Genomic DNA, 21,210 nt, shown 5'->3' with positions numbered 1-21,210 from the left:
CTTGCCCTTTAATGTTATGTAAATTTGCCCACACTTTGAAATGACTGAACCGACCTCTAACTGGCAACAAATTCTTCATTACAATCACCTTCATTTACTGCAAGTGCAGCTTTTAAACCACTGAAAAGGTTTTGAGTCTTTTCTTGCACTAACCCAGATCCAGTGCCATCAAGTCGATTCCGACTCACAGCGACCCTATAGGACAGAGTAGAACTGGCCCCATAGAGTTTCCGAGGAGCAACTGGCGGATTTGAACTGCTGATGCTTTGGCTGGCAGCCATAGCACTTAACCGCTATGCCACCAGGGTTTCTTGCACTAAAATAACAACACTTTGTACCTGTTCTACTTTACCTACCAATTCGACTTAAAGACACACTTAGGAACGGATCTCGTTCATAACACGGGGACTGCCTACACTTCTAATATTTCAAGCATAGGTGAACTTACACAGTGACTTGTATCCTTATTTCATAATGCAGGGCTGCTTATAAAGAATTGAATCTAAACAAAAATGTGATCCCATCTTTTTGTAATATACACAAATTCCATACTCTTTTCATATACTAAGTATTTTTGTAGAATCATTGAAGGCTACCTCTACTTACAGATTAAGGAAATGAGGTTCTTCTTTATCATTCGTCAATCTTAAAAGTTCTGTCTTTAGATTTTTCTACTCAATTTCACTGTTTTGTAAAGTCTTAAGTAAACACGTTTTTCAATAAAGAGTGTTGGCATGAAATTAACCCTACCAAATTAAAAAAAATTCACTAAACTCTATGCCTCAGAGTGCTTATCATTCCTTAAAGTTTAAAAAATATCCAAATCTCCCAGTCCACATTGCAATCTGCTTAATTATAATATCTCTAGAAATAAAAAGCTAAAGCCTTTCAAGAAGAGTTCTGTCAGAAGAGAGTTTTTAAAACTTCAGTTTCAGTGCCAAATAAGAGTGAAGTCAGCATAACTCGACCAAGGTAAAAGACAACACTAAGAAGTATATGAGAATAAAGGGATGGTTTTGGTAAGAGCCACAACGTATACAATTTTGCAACAGCAGTAAAATAAGCAAAAAATATGTGTGTGGTTACAGAGATAGATATATTTTTTATATGCATAGGTAAGCACATACAGATATACAGGTATGCACACACAGGTGTTTCTGTAGGCAAATGTATATACGTGCTGGTGTATACAGCATATATATATACACATAAAATAAAGCACGTAAGGCGCATGGTTATAGATACTTCCTAGACATAACCAAACACTAGGTTACTGGGTTTGAGGGCTTGGGACCATAGTCTCAGGGGGGCAGCTTGGTCAACTGGCATAACATAGCTCATAATGTCCTACATCCTAGGGTCAGGGACTTAAAAGCTTGAAAGCAGCCATCTAAGATACAACCATTGGTTTATGTGTCTGGAGCAGAAGAAAACCAAAGACTCAATGAAGAAACTAGTGCACAGGACTAACAGTCTACACAAACTACAGCCTCGCTTACCTTGAGACCAGAAGAACTAGATGGTGTCCAGCTACCACTATCAACCATTTCGACCAGGGACACAATAGATGGTCCCATGTAGAATGGGGAAAAAATATAGAACAAACTCAAATTTCTAAAAAAGGTCAGATTTACTGCACTGATAGAGGCTAGAGGAACCCCCAAACTACTGCCCAGGGACACCCTTTAAACTTGAAATTCAAACCAGTCTCAGTGGACACAGATCAGCCAGAAGACAGAGTAGCTCATAAATAAATAATATCACCCATGAGTACTGTGTTCCCCTAAACCATCATCTAAATGAGGCCTGACAGTCGACATTTACCCTAGACCAAAGAAGAGAAGGTAAGGGGGGACAAGGAAACTAGAATAATGGAAACAACCACCAGAATGGAAATAATGAGAATGCTGACACATTGTGACAAGTGTAATCAATGTCACTGAATAATTATATACAGAAATTGTTAAATGAGAACCTAATTTGCTATGTAACTTTTCTCCAAAATCACAATAAAGTATTAAAAAAAAAAGTTTCAAGTAAATTCACCATAACGGAAATCAAATATGAAACTCCTATGAGACTTAAAGTTGTGACTTAAGTTCCTTTTACATATCCACTTTTCAGAATGACAAACTTAAAGCTGAAAAGAAATGATCTGTATCAAAAAACCACTGTGGAAAAGACTACCTCAGAAGAAAACCAAACAGGTAGAAGGGATCAGAAAAACTAGAGCTATCCTTAGGGTAACAAACCACACATACCATTTTTAAAAATTAACTGCAATATAACTTTGAAACTTCACAAATACCATTTAACTTCAGTCTTGACCCAGGAAAGCTATTTTTGACTAAAGAGTTGGTCAGCAGAATGAGTCATTTAGAAGAGACTCATACAATGTAATATATCATGGGTACACAGTAACTGCTGATACTGAGCTCTTTTACAATCCAACTGATGGCTGATATATGCTTTCACGATCTTCATAGCATTCCACCATTCATGTGCTATGAAAAATGACAGCTCCAACACGGTTTCTCAAACTGAAAAGACCTTAAAAATCTTATAGCCCAATTCCTTCAATTTATGGGAGGAGTTAAGTACCCTCACTTTAGATAGTTCATGCATTAATGAAGAGTTAAAAAGTGTATACTTCATCATACACCAGTTGAATTTAGGAGCTCTCTATAAACCTGAGATTTTCACAAATCTTGTTTTCTTTAATTAAACCTGAACCCAAACAGAAGTATCTGTCATGGCATTTAATTCTAATTTTTTTTTATGGGTGTACCTGAAATTCATTCCATCGGAAAGAATTCAACCAGACTGAAAAGAACATCCTTAAAAAGCTAAAGATTCTATAATTTCTAAAATACAGGAACGGGTAATTATAGAAAACTACCCCCCACAATAAAAAGAGTAGTTCTAAGCATGTAAGCTGACAATGAGGAAAAAGACAAGGGGTGGGGTGGGGCGGGGAGGAAGCAAGCTATTTACAAGACACTTCTTTGTTTGGTTTTCTAGCTTACATTTTTTTGGTAATTTTTATTTTTTCAGTTTGAACCTTTTGTATGTCACAGCGAAAATGGGTACTTAAGTATGCTTCTGCCATTCTATTTTTAACCTAATGATTTGTTTAAACTGGGGGTTATTAACTTTCTTATGCCATATGGACCCCTCTGGCAGTCTGATCAAGCCCTAAACCCATTCCCAGAATATTATTATTAAATGAATAAAAATAAAATACACAGGATTATAAAGAAAAAAATTATGCTGATATACAGTTATCAAAATATTTTAAAACAGATGCGCTTCTGAATGCACAGGAAATATCGAGGACAAAGGGCATGTTAAGGTATATATACCACAAGAGAAATGAAAACAGCAAAATCTACATTATGTAAGAAACTCTACAACAATCAACCTGGTGGTTTTAAGAATGCATGCACGTCAAAATTCAGTAGACCGTACACTTAAAGTGGGTACAGTTTATTATATGTAAATTATCTGTTATCGTTGTTAGTTGCTGTCAAGTCACTTCCAACTCACGGTGACCTATGTATAACAGAATGAAATGCTGCCTGGTTCTGTACCATCTTCAAGATCATTGGTATGTTTGAGCCCACAGTTTTGACTATTGTGTCATTCCATCTCATTGAAGGTTTCCTCATTTTTTGCTGACCTTCTACTTTACCAACCATGATGCCCTTTTCTAGCAATCAGTCTTTCCTAATTTCATGCCCAAATTAAGTGAGCCCAAGTCCCGCCATCTTTGCTTCTAAGGGGTGTTCTGGTTGTATTTAAGACTGGTTTGTTTGTTCTTCTGGCAGTTCACGGTATATTCAATATTCTTCACCAATGCCACAGTTCAAATTCATCGATTCTTCTTATTTCTTCCTTTTTCACTGTCCAGCTTTTGCATGCACATGAAAATTATACCTCAATAAATTTTATGACATATTACTAATAACAATGTGTACCTTATTTAGATCCTGAATTTTTTAAAAAAAAGATGTTTAAGACAAATGCAAATTTGAATATTTACTGGGTTTATTTGAAAAAAAATTTTTTTTTTTTTTTTTTTTTTTTTTCGGTATGATGAAAGTATTGTGGTTAAATCTTTCAACAGTCCTCAGCTTTTAGAGACAGGGAAACATTTATGGATAAAACAATGCCTGAGATCTCCTCCAAAATAATCCAGGACATGCAAACTCCAGCATTCTGGGACTTGTGCCAAGGAATAGGGTCCCAACAATTCATTACTAGGAACCCCTGTGATTTGGAAGGGGGAGGGCAAAAGCACTGAAGAGGAGAAAATGAAACAAGTTGGGGTCAATAAGGTTTTTGGCAAGGCAGGGTCAGGGCAAGCATTTGCTGACTGCCCCCTGAACGGAGCTTCAGGGTTCCTAACATTATTCCTTAGAAGCAAACTCCCTCCTCTCCTGATCCGAATAATCCAGAAAGTCAGTGTTGGAAGAAGAGAATCAACACTTAAGTCTTTAAGAGCTGACTTGCTCTAAGTTTTCTTAAAAATGGCACCAGTGACAGGTAATCCATTCATCCACAGGTTTTCTTCTACAATGAGAGAAAAAAGGGCAAAAAACATGCAAGTCACTTCTGTTCCCACTTTCCCTTCCTTTCCTAGCTATCTTCCCATGTGGGTTTCCAAGGAAGAGAGTGGTTTCAAAGGAGGTGATGCCATGCAGAGGTAGCATGGACAACACACCCAGAAGTGGCAGAGGTGGGGGCTGCACTGGCCTGAGAGATTGGGAGTATATCACTGAACCAGTAAGTAAATGTATGGAGAATAAGAGGAGTCAGGTTTCTCACTGTCTGAGAAGGGATTTACAAATATGCAAAGGGGAAAGTTAGAAAGAACCCTCATGCATTGGAACATGATACACATGTATACATGTACACATATATACACGCATGTATACACACACACCCATTTTTGTAGTTCTATAGCAACAAGCAAACCAAATTTTGGTTTTTAAATACCATCCTACCCTTAAAACAAAAACCAAAACCCACAGGGCCTTTTGGAGAAATGGCTGAACTCAGGGGTGGGGAAGAGAAAGTACAGGATGAGCCTCTGTTGTGCCAGAAATAAAGCAATGTTTAAAGGATGATGTTGTATGATCGGGATATATAAAAAGGACACAGTAGCCAGCTTGAAGAGTACTATTTGAGTCTCAAAACAAACACTGGATTAAAACCCATTGAAAAAAGAGGAATTTGTGAATCTTTTAACAAACAAAAGGGAAGGAAAATTTCTTGCCTACAGCAGAATAAATGTAAAAGGAATCACAGTAACAACAGATCAGCCAGTCTCATCCCAGCGGTAGATAATACAGGCAGGAGTTAGCAATGGATGCTAAGGCCAGCAGGTGGAGGTTTGATGAAGACAATATCAAAACAATGTCAGAATATCTCACCAAAAAATGTTAGGCAAAGGGGAAAACGGTAGAGACGTAAACTTGACGTGGCAGGATGGCTCGATATTGTACGCCTACTGATACGGTACTCTGAGAAAACCACGGTATCACTTCTGTGGTGTTCCCACCAAGAAGCCATGACCTGATCTGGTCATGAGGTAACATCAGACAGACCTAAGCAGAGGATCATTCAGCAGAATACAAGGTCTGTTCTCTTTAAGACTATAAAGGACATGAGAATTAGGCAAACACTGAGAAACTGTTCCAGACTGGAGAAGACTGATGAGACATGTATCTAAAGGCAACAGGTGGTACTGGACAGGTTCTGGGCCGGAAAGGAAATAGGGACACTACTGGAACGGCTGGCATTATTTCAACGGGGTATGGGTCGTAGTCTTGTACCAAGCTGATTTCCTGACTGGGAGGGCTGTATGGTAGCAATGCAGGAGAGTGTCCTTGTTTTGGGGAGGTTTACACTAGAGAATTTAAGGGTGATGAGACATCAAGTTAGAAAAAAAGACGAGAGGGTTACGGAACAAATGTGGTAAAATGTTAACTATCGGGCTATTTGAGTGAAAGGGATATGGGAGCTATTTGTACTGTTCTTAAAACTTTTCTGCAATGTCTTAGTCATCTAGTGCTGCTATAAAAGAAATACCACAAACAGATAACCTTAACAAAGAGAAATTTATTTTCTCACAGTCTAATAGGCTAAAAGTCCAAATTCAGGGCATCGGCTCCAGGGGAACACTTTCTCTCTGTGTGGGCTCTGGAGGAAGGTCCTTCTCATCAATCTTCCCCTGGACTAGGAGCTTCTCCACAAAGGAACACCGGGTCCAAAGGATGCACTCTGCTCACAGTGCTTCTTTCTTGCTGGCATAAGGTTTCCACTCTCTCTGCTTGCTTCCCTTTCATCTCTTCTAAGACAAAAGGTGGTGCAGGCCACACCCCAGGGAAACTTCCTTTACACTGGATCAAGGATGTGACCTGAGCAAGGGTGTTACACTCCACCCTAATCCTCTTTAATCACAGGCAGAGATTATGATTTATAACACATAGGAAAATCACAAAATGGAGGACAACCACACACTGCTGGGAATCATGGCCTCACCATGTTGACACATATTTTGGGGGGATACAATTCAATCCATGACATGTAGTTTGAAACTATTTCAAAAATTTTGAAATGAAAAAAATAATAATATAAGGAGGGAAGGCAGACTAGGCCATGGTTGATGGTTGTGGAGGCTAGGTAATGTGTTCTTTAATTATTTCGTCTACTTTTGTGTACATTCAACATTCTCTAAGATAGTAGAGTTTTAAAAATATAACTAAAACACAAATCTGTCATTCAGTAATGTATATACTTCGTTATTAATGTTTAAGTAACAGTATCTAGCAACAGGTCTAGAAAGCCAAACCAAAACCTTTGCTGTCGAGTTGATTCCAACTTGTGGTGACCCCATGTGTTGAGAGTAAAATTGCTCCACAGGGTTTTCTTGGCAGTAGTCTTTACAGGTGCAGAGCACCACGCTTTTCTCCCATTGTGCCTCAGGGTGTGTTCGAACTACCAACCTGTAGATTAGCAGCCAAGTGCAAACCATTTGAGCTACCAAGAAACCTACAGGTCTGAGAGCTTCTGTAATTTCTAAATTGTGAAGGGCACTACTAATAATTTGAAATATATGCAACAACTGTAGCGTTAAATACGAAAATATATATTATCTATACTAGTGACAAAACCACTGGTACTACTTATACTGCCATGTTGGATTTTTTCCCATATTTGTAATTGAAGGAAATATTAAATTCCAGTAAGGAAAAAAAGAAAAAATAACCCACTGCCTCCAAGTCAATTCCAACTCATATTGACCCTTTAGAACAGAGCAGAACTGCCCATAGGGCGGTTTCCAAGGCTGTAAATCTTCATGGAAACCAACCATCCCATCTTTACCCTGAAGAGAGGCTGGTGGGTTCAAACCGCCAACCTTCAATAAGAGGTTACTCATTCAAGTTTAATACCACCCCCAGAATTCCGGCCTAAGGGGTAGTAGTCTTCACTGAAGATTCTAACATCCTTTTGATATAATAAAATCATCAACTGTTCTTTTACCTTCTGCCTTTTACTTTAAGGTGATTTAAATAATCTTGAATGCAAAAGAACCTTCACTGCACACAGTATAATTTTTTTAAGAAGATCAGTTGTTGAAGAGTAAAAATATCTACTACCCACCAATTTATAGATTTATAAAAGACACTAGTCACTATACGTCAAATGTTGTTCCGTAAAATGTAAAACGTTTAATAAAGAAAAGAACAGATATCCCTTCTAGTTTTTAAATCAAAGAAATAAAATGGTGGGGTAAAGATTTTGAAAGAATCACTTTTAATCAAATGACTTTAAGAATTAAAGAAATGATAAGTATATTTAAAAGTATAGGTTTATACTATGTGTAAACATGAAAGGACTGGAACAATCAAAGCCAATAAAAGATATAATTAGAAAATCTCAATTTCATTTCTCAGTGTTCTCAAATAACCCAAATACATCACCTAACGTTGCTGTTGTTGTCAGAGTTTACTGCTTAACTAAAAATCTAGCACCAGGTACACAGGACAAGCAATGAGACATGTTTTTCCCATTTGACTTTTCCAAGAAATATTTAAGGATTAGAGCAGTTCCTTATATTATATGATAAAATCTTTAAATATAGTAGTTTCCAATTCATCTCTATATTCAAAGTGAAATAAGTAATTAAATCTAAAAATTCACTAAATTTAAGTTAGGATTTTATAGAAACATTTCACTGTTGATTTTTTAAGATGCTTGTAATTTTCAACTTGGCAGACACGGACATATACAGGAGAAAAAAACCTGAATATTGCCAATACTTTAAAATTATGCTGAAAACATCTTTTTACGGCAAAGCCACTTTTTCCACATACTAAAAACCAGTTAAATATTAAAAATCAAAAAATCACATGGTTTCTAATAAAATTATTAAACATTCAAACTGGTTTCCACAGTAGAGTATGCCATTTTCATTCAAAATATGAGCAGCTGTAAGGCAAATAATAAAATGAACAATAAGGAAGATCGGATGTTTTACTACAGATAAATTGTATTTTCACACTACAATGCTTAAGTAGAGTGGACAGGCTAACTCTTAGGGATCAAACTGACACTAGAGATTAAAAAAAAATAAGAACAAAGAAATACAGGATCTCCAAAGAGATATGCTAGATTTCATTAAATATTCTGAATTTTTTTTTTTTTTAATTAAGAAAATCTCATATTAAGATTTGGAAGACTATGTGGAAGTCTTCATTCCCATTCCCGTTATCTTTATAACTTCCATGTAAACCTTTCCAAAGCATCAGTACTGGAAGGATTTAAGATGTCTCATTAATCAACCCTGAAAGCTCTTCTTCACAAGCAGCCAAACAATGCAATGCCCAAGCAATTAAGAGTCTATGGTAAAGGTAGTTGGAAAAAGGTGCCCTCTACACAAGTCAGACACCATCATTCTTCCTGGCACTAAGGCCCATGTTTTCCTCCAATTTGCCAGGAGTATTTTTTTTATTCTACTCAGGAAATAAAAAAACAACATTGTATGCATTTTGTATTAATTTCGTAAATGCTATTTCTCAAGATAACTCTGAAGTATTTTTATTTTTGAAATGTACAAAACCTATCATGGAAAACCTGAGGCCTTTCTACACAGAAGAAAGCATCAGTCTCAAAAGAAGAAACAATGTAACAAAGATACGCTAAGGTGAGTCAAATTTGTTTAAGTCTAAAAATATCTCTAGTATGAAAGGACAAGGAAACATTCTTTTCCCTAATGTTTTATACTATGTTCCAAAGGCAAATATATTTAAATACATGTAACAAATACCCCAGCTCTTTAAGTTCAGGAAAATTATTGTGGTAAGACTATTTAAAATTGGTAAAAACAAAATCGATTTTTTAAATGGGTGTCTGACAAAATTTTTACATGAGCAGTTACCTCACTCAATGTTTAACCTGTATTCTCTAAACTGGGGGATGGATGGGGACCTAAGTATGTGATTTACTTAAAATCTGAAAATAAGCTATAAAGAATTTTAAAATCTTTAAAGAGATCTATTCATTTGCTCATTCTAATTCAGGGAGTCGCCTTTCACTTGTGTTTTTTCCACACACCTCTCTCTCCCTCTTACAACTACAAGACAGCAACCAATTGTTGTATAACTCCTCCCTTCCCCCTTCAACCTAGCTAACATACAAAGGAGAGGACTTTCTCTATTGTGCAAATTCAGTCCTTGCAATGAACCTTTGTTAGCTAAAACCTGATTCAGAAATATCTCTCATTTAATTTTCTAAAGACCAGCATATTGAAAGGTATAAAGATAATGAACACAGTAGACACTGCAAGAAGGTAGAGTCAAAATTTTTAAATGCTCTGATTACATTTTAAAGATTTGGACTTCCTTCGGCACTGAGGGAAAATGCCAAAACAGCATCCTTCCCTCCATCTATTTTCCACCAAAAACACTGATTAAAATCATAAATATTAACTCTGACCTTTTTTTCTCTTTAAAATGCCTCTAAGTTGCTCTGCTCGAAAAACTGTCCGATTTTTTTATCCACTTACTACAAAAGCCTAGTCACTGTTAAAAGAACATTCATTTTGCAAATGTTTTGTATTATGTATTCCCAGTGTACACCTCTTAATCCTCTAAAAACAGTTATTAGTTAATGCTGTAATCAGCTGGGAAAAGGGGGAAAGTCGGGACTTTAACCTCAGTTTTAACACAGGTATTGTGTGGTTTTTCTCATTCTGATTTCCAGATGACACCAGAGGTAAATATCTTTATGTTTTCTTGCAGAGCCATGTTCTGGTACAACTGCCTTTTTATCCCTTTCGATTAAATTATTCAGATTTAGTTTTCCTCCCCGGTAGCATCACACACAATAGAAATAAAAGGCTTTGAATTACTCCAAAAATGACTCACAGCTGGATCAGCAAGGACATTTCTTGTACATGTGGAAAAACTCTTTTTAAGGATAAACAAGAAACCAGAAACAGATACCTGATGGGGAGGGGGAATGGGTACCGGGAGACCAAAGGTCAGGGGTGGTGGGGAGATTTTTCTCTGTATACTTTTTAACGCTCTAGTCAAATAACAGAATACATGTTTAAACATGAAGAATCGCCTTTAAAATAAAGACGTTTCAGGGAAACACAGTCTGCTACATTTTAAAATAACCTGCTTTTATAGGAATCACCTGCCTTTGCTCTGTTAACAGGTAAGGCACTCCTTTCAGTGCAGCCGTGAGCAATGTGCCAGCTAAGCCCTCTGTAATACAGTACTGGTCCTCCAGACTGCCGCTTTCCAAGGCAGCCTGCGCGCATCCTCCGTCCCCTCCTCCCTCTGTGCATTCTGAGATCTGCTCTGCTGATTCCCACATAAAGTGGGTCCTAGCCGCCATTTTAGAAAGTCATTCACACAAGACAGACTGCAGCACCATCCACTTAGAAGCCTTCCAAAACTCCCTTGGGCAATTTCCTCTTTCCTATCTCTCCCCCTCAATTTGCAGAAGGGTCAAACTCCCCTAGACAAGCGATGCAATGCAATGCAATGCATGCCATGTCTCTGGAATCTGCATAATGCAAAACGACACGTCTGGCCACAGAACACGGAGCAAAGAGAATGCTGCAATGCACGTGTTTGCGCGTCGGTGCGTACGAATTTTCCATCCAGCAACCTACAGATAGAGTCCACAAGGAGATAAAAGTCAGCGCATCTAAGCGGTTTATCTCCTCCAAAAATCTGCACCTAAATGATTTTTCCACCAAAACACTGAGGACGAGGGATAGGAGGGAAAAAGGGGTGGAGCAACGCCAGGAAGAGAAAGTTCTCATCTGCTTCCCAATTCAGCTCAACGACTCCCCTTTATCATCGCGGGCAAAGGCGAGTTTTTGCCTGGTCTCTCAGGCACAACGTAGTAAACACTGGGAGAGTCCCTGGAAGCGCACCTCCCCCAGCCCTGCTGAGGACAGTTTTAGCAGGTTATGAATGGTCTCACTATTCCCGGCTCCTTTTCACACGCGGACACGCGCAGACGCGCGCTCCAGACGTGAAAATTTAATACCCCAGGAACAGCAACCACCAACAGAATCAATGATCCTCCATTTGAAAAACAGGGGCTCTGCTGCCGCTGCTCCTATTTCCTTATCCACGCAGCTCAACAGCGAGCGACGCAATCTATTTTTCCCATGGTGACTCACTAATAAGGACGCTCCATAATTTCCCTCACTCACCTAAATAGTAAGAGGAATTAGGAGTACACCAAACTTAATACCTTTCAGGGTCATGAATACGAAAAAAGCTAATTTCTGAGAATGATCATAAAGATTTGTACGGTCCTTCTCAATCTGCTCCAAGTCTAAATAAATCGCTATTTTAATTATTTTATTTTGAGACCTCTTACCAGTTGTGGTACACATACATTTCACAAAGAAAACAAGTGCTAAGTGCTACAAAAAAAAAAACCAAAAAAAAAAGTGCTACTAAATAAAAAAGATGTATCAAAGACCTTTTACATTTCATGGACAAATAATTCGCGTAGATTAAAAAAAAAACATTAATCTTAAAACACTTGCATTTTTAAACCATTTGATAAATTATGGGTGGGGGAAAATACCATTATTTTTAAGAAGGATATGCACGATAATGCCAGCACGGCCGCAGTAGTAGGTCCCGGAGCTTCCTCTGGGCTTCACAGCGCCTATTTGAGGTGGGTACCTTCCTATTTGAGGCTCTGTTCCCACCATCCTCCTGATGGGCACCCGAGGGGGCTGGAGGAAGAAAGGCGAAAGAGCCAAAACTGGGGCACAAACTTATTTGCAGACCTCATTCTCCACCCAATCCCGCAAAAACAAGAAAAAAAAGACAAAAAGGAATTTGCCATTTTCATTTCGTTCCCAGGTCTGTAACTCTTCGGTGTGAGAGATCCCTAGAATCTAGCAGTGTCTTCCCAAATCAGAGATGTTCCTACGTTACCTACCAAGACTTTTGTTTTTGTACCTCTTCTTTCGCACAAAACCCACTCTAAGTCAGACATTTCCATGCGCCCTTGTGCGCGGAGCGGGAGTTGCTACGAGAGTCGGGAGTCTGCGGTGCCGGGGCCGGAGGGGCAGGGGGCGGGTCTGGGACAGGTCCGGGTCCCGGGCCGGCCGCAGCCTGTCAGCCGCTGCTCGGTTCCCGGTTCGGCCGCCTTCGCCGGGCGGATGCGGGTGGCTGCTCGGACCGGGGGCGCCGGGAGGCGCGTCCCAAAGACCTGAGAGCGGCTCGCCGGGGCAGCCGGCGCGCAAGGACGCGACCCCGCCGGGGAGCGCCACCAGAGCGCGGCACTGACCCGCTTCCTTGCCAACGCCAGGGGAACCCTCGGGCGCCTGCTTCGCGGAGGCCAAGCGACAGTCTCCTTATTCGGAAGGGAGAGGGTGGCAGCTGGGCCCCGCGGCCCCGCTCCGCCGAGGCCCAACGCCGGGACCTGGCCGAGCGGCCGGCGCGGCAGCCCGCGCGCCCCCCGCACCCGTCCGGGAGTCCGGGACGGGGTCCTCCTCCCCAGTTCCGAGCACGGGGAGAGCCAACAACGGGCCAGCGCCGCGGCCGGGGAGAGAGCGCGGCCCGGGCCTCGTGTCACTCACCGTTTGAAATGCTCGATGATCTTCTCTTCCCGCACGTTCTCCGGTAAGTTGCCCACCCAGAGGTGCCTGGTTTCCCGGACCATGCTGGGCGGCGTGCCGGCGACCGCCGCTGCTGCTTCTCCCTCGCCGGCTTGGTACGAGCCCTTCAGCGCCGGGAGGCGGGCGCAGCGGCGGCGGCGGCGGCTGCGGCGGTGGCGTCGGCAGCGGCGGCGGCTCCTCCGGCTCCCCCCCGTGCAGAGACCATCCCTCTCCCCCAGGTTCTGACTCTCGGGCCTCGCAGCGCCGCTCTGCCGCCACCACACACCCGAAGCCGACCCTCGCGCTCCGGCAGCGCATGCGCCCGGGCGGCGGCAGGCGGGGGGAGCGGGGAGGAGGGGCGAGCGGGACCCGGGCGGCAGCGACTACGACGGAGCTGGCGCTGTGGCAGCCGGACGCTTCCCACCGGCGCGCGCGCGGCCCGCCTCCCGTCGCCTGGCCGCCGCCCCCTCGCCGCGGGCGCGCGCGCGTCCGTCCGCCGAGGCCGAGGCCCCGCGTCCCTCGCAGCCGACGCGCAGGCGCACGGGCAGGGCGGGGGATGGCGGGACGCGGGGCGGGGGAGGGACGCTCGCGCTCGGTCCCGGTGCGCAGCCGCGCGGGGCGGGCGCGCCGTCAGGCCCCCGGCGCGGGGAGGCAGGAACGGCTTCCAGCCTCCCGCGCGGGGGTCCTTGGCGCCGGCCTGGGGGAAGAGAAGAGAGAAATGGAGTTGGTTTTGACAAGGCTTCGTGTCCAAGGGGCAGCGAAGGCCTCCGTCCTAGGAGATGCCAAAACCCCTTCCTCTGCTCACCCTCCGGGCAGCTCATGGCCGTTTCCGGGCACTTGGATCCCCGCCTGCTTGGGAAAGTGGTCAGAACAGGCCGTCCTTCCCACCGCCCAGCCAAGCAGTGATGGCTTCAAAAACCCACCCCTCCCAGGAATCATTAGCTTGTAACGTTAAACAACTCTATTTTACATAGCATCTTGCGAAACCTTTTGCAAGATACCCTTGCTGATCGTTAGGGTATACCAGGAGTGGAAATGAAATGGGACAGTTAGATGTCTAATTGTTCTCAGATGTCTCACTGAGATAGTACGTAGACCTCTGACTTTCCCAGGTCTGAGGACTTTTGAAACCTGAAATTGAACAGCTTACAGAAACCTAGGTAAAACCCACAAAATTCAGCCAACTGTATTCAACTGAATCCAGAAAATGTGAATTGTTTAAAACAGCAACTCAGTTTTCCCCCATTTAATCCACAGATTTATCAGAGGGGTAGTGCTTCCTTCTGTTGTACATGGGGTGGCGATCCGTGGGAGCAGACTCCACAGCACTCAACAACAGTGCTTCAGGCACAGGCCAGATCTTCACTCTATGGTGCCACTCACTGTCCACTTAAATAGAAGCCAATTGATCATCAAACTACACTACTTTTAAGTGACAGATACGGTCACCATAACCAATGATGATTCAGCACCAATAGGTGAGGTCACCTGTCCAAGTCATCTTATATTTTGTTCCACAAAAGCTAAAGCCCTGAGCCTTTCGTTTGCCTTATAGTCTAACGTAAGTTTGTTAAAGACTGAGTCACAGAGACAGAGCAGAGAACTACCTCAGAGTCACATCAACCTTTCCTGTATTTTCTTTACTAGTCCATGCTGTACTTAATAAACTTGATCTTAGATCTGATGAACTGAGAAAGCTGTCTTCTCTCCTTTCTCAGGACTTTCAGAAGGCTAAGTAAGCCCTCACATTACACAGTTACAGCTGTTACAGGATAGGCAGTCCCGGGTTACCAATGAGATCTGTTCCTAAGTCAAATTTGTAAATAAGTCAGAACAGGTACGTACAATTCTTATTTAGTGTCAGCCAAGTATTTGTCTTAGCATATAGATCTGTATTTTACACGTAAACACTTCCAAACTGTGCAATGTTTTCATGAGTGTCGCAAAGTATTGTATGCATTCCTTATTACAAACCTTTGTATGTATTTAACTCAAATTTTTAATATAATAGGCTGTATGACAGTCCATTCCGAAGTACGAGTTGTCTGTAAGGCATAAGTCACACTTTCGTAACCCAGGGACTGCCTGTACAGAAGCAAACCTTGCCATCTTGGTTGACATTTTTCCATGGAACTGATTTTGGAAATTTAATTAGTTACTTTTAAAAACATTCAGATTCTGGGCTAGATAATTCAACTGGTTTATTTTCTATGTTATTTTCCTGATTTATGTTTTCATTTTCTATTTCAACACTTTTTTTTTTCCTGACTATTTTGGGAACTTTAATAAGGGCAGGAACAAAAGGAGAAGATCTAAAATATGTGCCACCACAATAGTGGCACATATTCATAATTTAGTTAAGGTATTTAGTGCCAGGTTAGAGGTTGATCTTGTCCTCATGCATATCAAAGAGTCACTAAATGAAATGGAAATTTTTATTCTTGAAAATATGGAATTGATTCTTCAGTTAAAAAGGAAAAACAAATCAAGCTACATTAAGATGTAGGATTGGCCATTTACATTTGGCCATTTCTGTCATAACTGCTGTCACATAAATAGTACAACATCAGCACAATATTACCTAAACTCATGAACTATAACAGTGATTATGTAGCTTTAGTTAGTGAGCCTCAAACTGACATGCATTTTCCCATGAAGCATAAATTCAATATAAGCCACTACGGTTTGAGGCACGTTTGAAAATAAGATATAAATTGCTCATCTAAAACCTGATAGGCTCTGAATTAACTGAAAACTTTTAGGAAAGACCAAAAATGTCACCCTGAAGACCAGAGGAGGCCCAGCTCAACTGCATATAAAAGAGGCAACAGACAAAGAAGAGGATTGAGAAAACAGTATTTTGCAACTACAGAAATAAAGGGCGTATCTCACCTTGGATGCAGCCTTCGGTTAAAATCATGCTGAAGAAAAATTCAAGGGCCCAAAAAAAAAAAAATGTAAAAGTCTTTTAGAAGCAAAATCATTAGAAGAGAGGCTAAAGTAATGACTTAGTATGGTATTTTGTATCCATCTTTGACTGCCACAGAGCAATAAAAGGATAAACTAGAACAAAATAAGAGGCAATTAATATGTATTTATAATACTTTCTCCAGAGCATAAGAATTAGGGAGAGTTAAATTTAAGTAAAAAGTAACATGTTTACCAAATAAATACAAAAACAAATGTAGTTCTCCTAGATTAGGCTAAGGGTCTTGCTACAGCAGTGCTGTTTCCCCAGGTAAAAAGCAGAGTAGATACTTAATTTTGATAAGGTAATTTGAAATGGGCAACGTTCTTTACATACACTTTGAAGCCCCCCAACCTTTTAGAGAAGAGCAGAGGGAGTGGAAGGGAAATTGTGGTATACCATTACTAAAAAATTGTTAAGCAAAGTTGCGCTAAAGCTTTCCAGGAACCCTTAGAGATCACAGAATGTCAAGAAGACCTGAAGCAAATTAAGATACCATTTTTCATTTTACCAGAGGTCTATCAAAAAAAAAAAAAAGTATAAACTGTCTGTTTAGCAATTTAAAGGCAAGTAGTTTCTCCCATTAAACATCATTTGTAGAACCTCATACTCAAATTCTCTTGAAGTGTCGTCGTTAGTTGCCACAGAGGGGATTCCGATTCATGGGGACCCCACATCTGCAGAGCAGAACTGGTCCATAAGGTTTTCAAGGCTGTGACCTTTCAGAAGCAGGTCAGGCCTTACTTCTGACTTGAAGTGTTAGTTTAATCAAGATACATTTTTCAGAAATACGGGTGCCAAAAATAATGACAGAAATATCCATTATAGTGTTGTTTTTTTTTTAATCTGACATATACTTCTCAAAAGAGAATTCTCAGTTTATAAAATCCCAACAGGTATCAGCCTAAATAGACATGCAGATTATTCAATGAGTAAAACAAATACTTTGTATTCAAATTTTAATGTGATCCTCTGACACCAAAAATGTTACTGTAATTTCACTTCTGCAAATTTATTTGAAGGGAAAATAGCTACATACACCAGGTTAAAATAAGCAATTCCACTGGGAATTCTATCCATTTCTATAAAAGATTCTTTCATGACAACAAACACCTTAAAGTTCAGGAGATTCTGAAAACCACTAACAGTGTAATAAGAGATATCATAGCGTAATGGAAGGAACGGTGAGGTTAAGAGTCAAAAATTCCAGTTGCAATTTTGTCACTGGCTATGTGGCCTATATCCTATAGGGTCGCTACAAATTGGAATTGGCTCAACAGCAGTGGGTTTTGTTTTGGAGCCCTGGTGGTATAGTGGTTAAGAACTTGGCTGCTAACCACAGTTCAAATCCACCATCAGCTGCTCCTTGGAAACCGTATGGGGCAGTCTGCCCTGTCCTATAGGGTTGCTATGAGAAGAAATCAACCAGACAACAGGTTTTGCTTTTTTTTTTTTTTTTGAATAAGCAAGACAAATCCTCAAAGTTTCCTTATCTGCAAAATGAGGATAAAAATACCTGTTTTCTCTACCTAATAAGTTTGCTAAAAGTATCAGATGTTACATGTGTTTGAAATTAACATATCATATGATTATGACTACCATTAAGTTGACAGTTAATTTCACAATAATAGCAAAAGTAAGCATCAGTGGAAGTAAAAACACATTATCAAATGCATAATATTTTCATTATTACAGCCAGGTTCTGTAGTCAAATCAGTACTCAGTGATTACATGTCAAGTATGCAAGTCCTTGCTTTTTTTTTTTCCCCTGACCTTTTCTATTGCAAAAGCGCTTACAACAACAAAGCTGATAAATAACATGCCCTTTGCACAGCCCCAAATCAAGTGTTTGATTTTCTTAGTGCTTTTCATTTTCACTGGCAATGCATCAGGAAACACTGGGAAAGCTTTTCTTTCTGTCCTTGTTACAAATATTTCCAAGGGCAGAATTTCTTTATAAACATTCATCTTTGTACATATTAAATAGAAAGACGACCCACTCTGTTATCCTTAAATGCTTTTATATTTATTTGAACAATTGATGCTCATTGAAAAAGGTCAGAAAGTAGGGTGTGATCTCTTTTTTGCATGATAGATTGTGAAGTGAATTTCCTCATTTTAGTATTAAAGATAATTCAGAAAGGTGACATGAAAACAGCACCATTTACAAAGGGGAATTAAAATAGAATTGTTTTGATTAGTCTTATTTTCACACTGTGAGGAGCTCCTGCATTTAGGATGCTAGACATATTCAAAGAGTTCAGTCATGTGTAATGGAAACCCAGTTGGGGAAAGCATCTGAGCCTCAAACTCAGGCTTTGAATGCTAGCATACCTACTAAAAAAAGAGCAGATTAATTAATATCACTAACTGAACAGGAGAACAGACTAGTTACCAGATATTCAAAAAGAATTTGGTTACAGATTGGATCCCAAGCTATTGAAATTAAGCTATTTCATGAGTAAACATACACTTAAAATATAAGCATATCATATAAAAAATATATTACCTAGCTCTGAAGTAGAAACCCTGGTGGTACAGTGGTTAAAGTGCTACGGCTGCTAACCAAAGGGTCAGCAGTTCGAATCTGCCAGGCGCTGCTTGGAAACTCTGTGGGGCAGTTCTACTCCGTCCTATACGGTGGGTGTGAGTCGGAATCGACTCAAGGGCACTGGGTTTGGTTTGTTTTTTTTTTAAGCTCTAAAGTGATCAAAGCCCCAACCACATGAGAACTTGACAATACGAACAAACTTCCTTTATCTATTATTAGAATCAGTTGTTTTTTCAAAACAGTAGAAAATAAAACTATATTACTTTCAAATAATGTTTGACCTCTTGCTATTTTTGAGGGTCAAATGCGAGAGACCAGCCTAATAACAGACTTACATTGATATAGAAGGCTCTTTCTGATGAAATTATCTACATATACATCATTAGAAATTCAATCACCTCTAAAATATTAGCTAGCTTCTCTAGGCCATTCTTTCAACAAGTTAACATTTCATAATCTACTTTTCTGTTCAATCCTCTAAGGAAACAAAATAATTTATTCCAAATGGTCTTTAGTTCCAGAAATGAATATAATGGCTGATTATTTTCTTAAAAGAAAACTCAATTCTATGTTTCTACCATTCTTTTTCCCTGGGAAATTGCTAAAAGTAATCTTTTCCTCCATTTCAGGAAATATTGCTAATGTACCCAGTATTTAGTATCATCAGTAGAATTTACATAGGTAGGGAATTCAAATAGAAAATAGACTGCAAGGATATTTGCAAATGTTAAATCATGATTATCCCTATGTGGTAGAATTTGAAGTTTTTGTTTTTTTTTTTTTTTTACTCATCTATATTTTCTAAGGAGTCCTGATGGCACAATGGTTGAGAGCTATGGCTGCTAACCAAAAGGTCAGCAGTGCCATTCACTCCTTGGAAACTACAGGGTTGCTCTGAGTCAGAACCAACTTGATAGCAACGGGTTTGAGTTTGGGGTATTTTCTAAACTTTTCTCTGGTTAACGTGTATTGCTTTTATAATTAGAAAAAGGTTATAATGAAACTCAGCTTCTGGGTCACTTTAGTTAAGTGTTCCTCTTAATTTGATTACATTAAGTCAACATATTTATGTTAACAGACCCCACATGAACAAAATATTATTAGGCTCTATGTTAATTCAACCAGACTTTTCATTCAACCTTTTAAGAGCCTACTGCTAATTACTTTTTGAGAAAAAACTTAATCCTTTCACTATATGTGATATAAGTGTATAAAGTCAAAACATCTCAGGTTTAGGAGATTGCAACTTTTAAAACATTAGGAATAGTACAAATCAAAGCTATTGATTAATTCAGAGAAGACTATCCACAACAGCACTTCATGGAATCTCAAAAACAATAATACCAAAATAAAATGTGTTTAGTAGCTTATTAAGTATCTATTGAAAAGCTCAGCAGATTTAAGGTTTTAAGCTTCCCTATTGCTCCTCTCACAGGCCTGGCTAGAGTTTGAAGAAAGAAAACAAAAAAGTACTTCTGTACTCATTCAAAATATATTTTAAAACATTTCCATTTTAATTCAGTTATTGCTATTTAGTAGTAATGCTTCTTTAAATCGCATAGCCTCAATTTTTGCATTAACTGCAGGATGGTAATGATTGCTGATTTTATATATATATATATAAAACACTTGAATCTTGTTGAAAATAAAATCACTGTTTAAAGACTAGATAGTTCATGACGCATTTCTGAATGAAATAATAAAATTATTTTATTCTTAAGGCTTTAAAAAGTTAAATTCCAGTGCTTTGATAGAGGAGATATAGACAGAATTTTTTCATACAATATACTACAACAATCCTGAGAGTCATCCCTTCACTTCTATTTGGAAAATACTTTTGGCTGAAAAGAGAATTTCTCAAGATAACTTTCTTTAAAAATGCGGATTAACTTAATATGGCCTTTCTAAGAAAGAAAACCCAACCAGTAAAAGTCATTATGACTAAAGATTTCACCCTATAACCTGTTATCTGGTGGGAGGGGCATGGGATATTGTGTTTCTTCATTCCCACAAGATAATTTATGACACACACCTAAACACAAACCATTTAAAATTTTCACCCGAAAAAGTGGCCTTAAACCAGGATACTTTTGTCCTTCGTAAATTTTCAACGTAAACATTGTTTCACTCAAGATCAATTTCCAGAGATTCTAATCATTAAGCAGCACGTAAGAACTTTGATGTTATGCCTATTTAAAATGATAAAATGCACGCACTTAAATTTTTCTTCCCCTTGGTTACTGTTATCCTTACTGTATGAACTCCGATTTTAAAGATCTTGACTAACCATTATTTATTCAGGACAGAATCCGTACCAGAACTTCTGCGATGACCTGGTCATTTCCAAACCTCAAATTATAGCCAGGTTAGCAAGAGAATTCTATGGTTTGCTAGTACTTAAATATCCTCTAGATAGCTTTTTATATACTAAGAATTCCTAAAACGAATCTGGCACCCACTCAAAATTCCCACCAGGAAGAAAGATCTCCCTTTGTTAGGAACCACTCAGTGGCTCCGCCCAGAAAGATGACCTGGACTGAC

The 21,210-nt window shown here is 39.7% G+C and overlaps 1 protein-coding gene across 2 annotated transcripts in view; it reads right to left on the bottom strand.

Moving 5' to 3' along the window:
* SPEN (spen family transcriptional repressor) overlaps positions 1–13,524 on the bottom strand; it is a 97,698-nt gene extending 84,174 nt beyond the window's left edge. For both annotated transcript variants that reach the window (XM_049878011.1, XM_049878012.1), the window contains exon 1: positions 13,133–13,524. In XM_049878011.1, coding sequence (XP_049733968.1) covers positions 13,133–13,215 — 83 coding nt within the window. In that variant the 5' untranslated portion in view covers positions 13,216–13,524. The remainder of the gene's footprint in view (positions 1–13,132) is intronic.
* Between the last annotated feature and the right edge of the window lie 7,686 nt (positions 13,525–21,210).

Source organism: Elephas maximus, chromosome 3 (assembly GCF_024166365.1).
Source record: "Elephas maximus indicus isolate mEleMax1 chromosome 3, mEleMax1 primary haplotype, whole genome shotgun sequence".
Classification (NCBI taxonomy): Eukaryota; Metazoa; Chordata; class Mammalia; order Proboscidea; family Elephantidae; genus Elephas; species Elephas maximus.
Note: the sequence above shows the minus strand (reverse complement) of the source record. Positions and strands in the feature narration are given on the sequence as shown.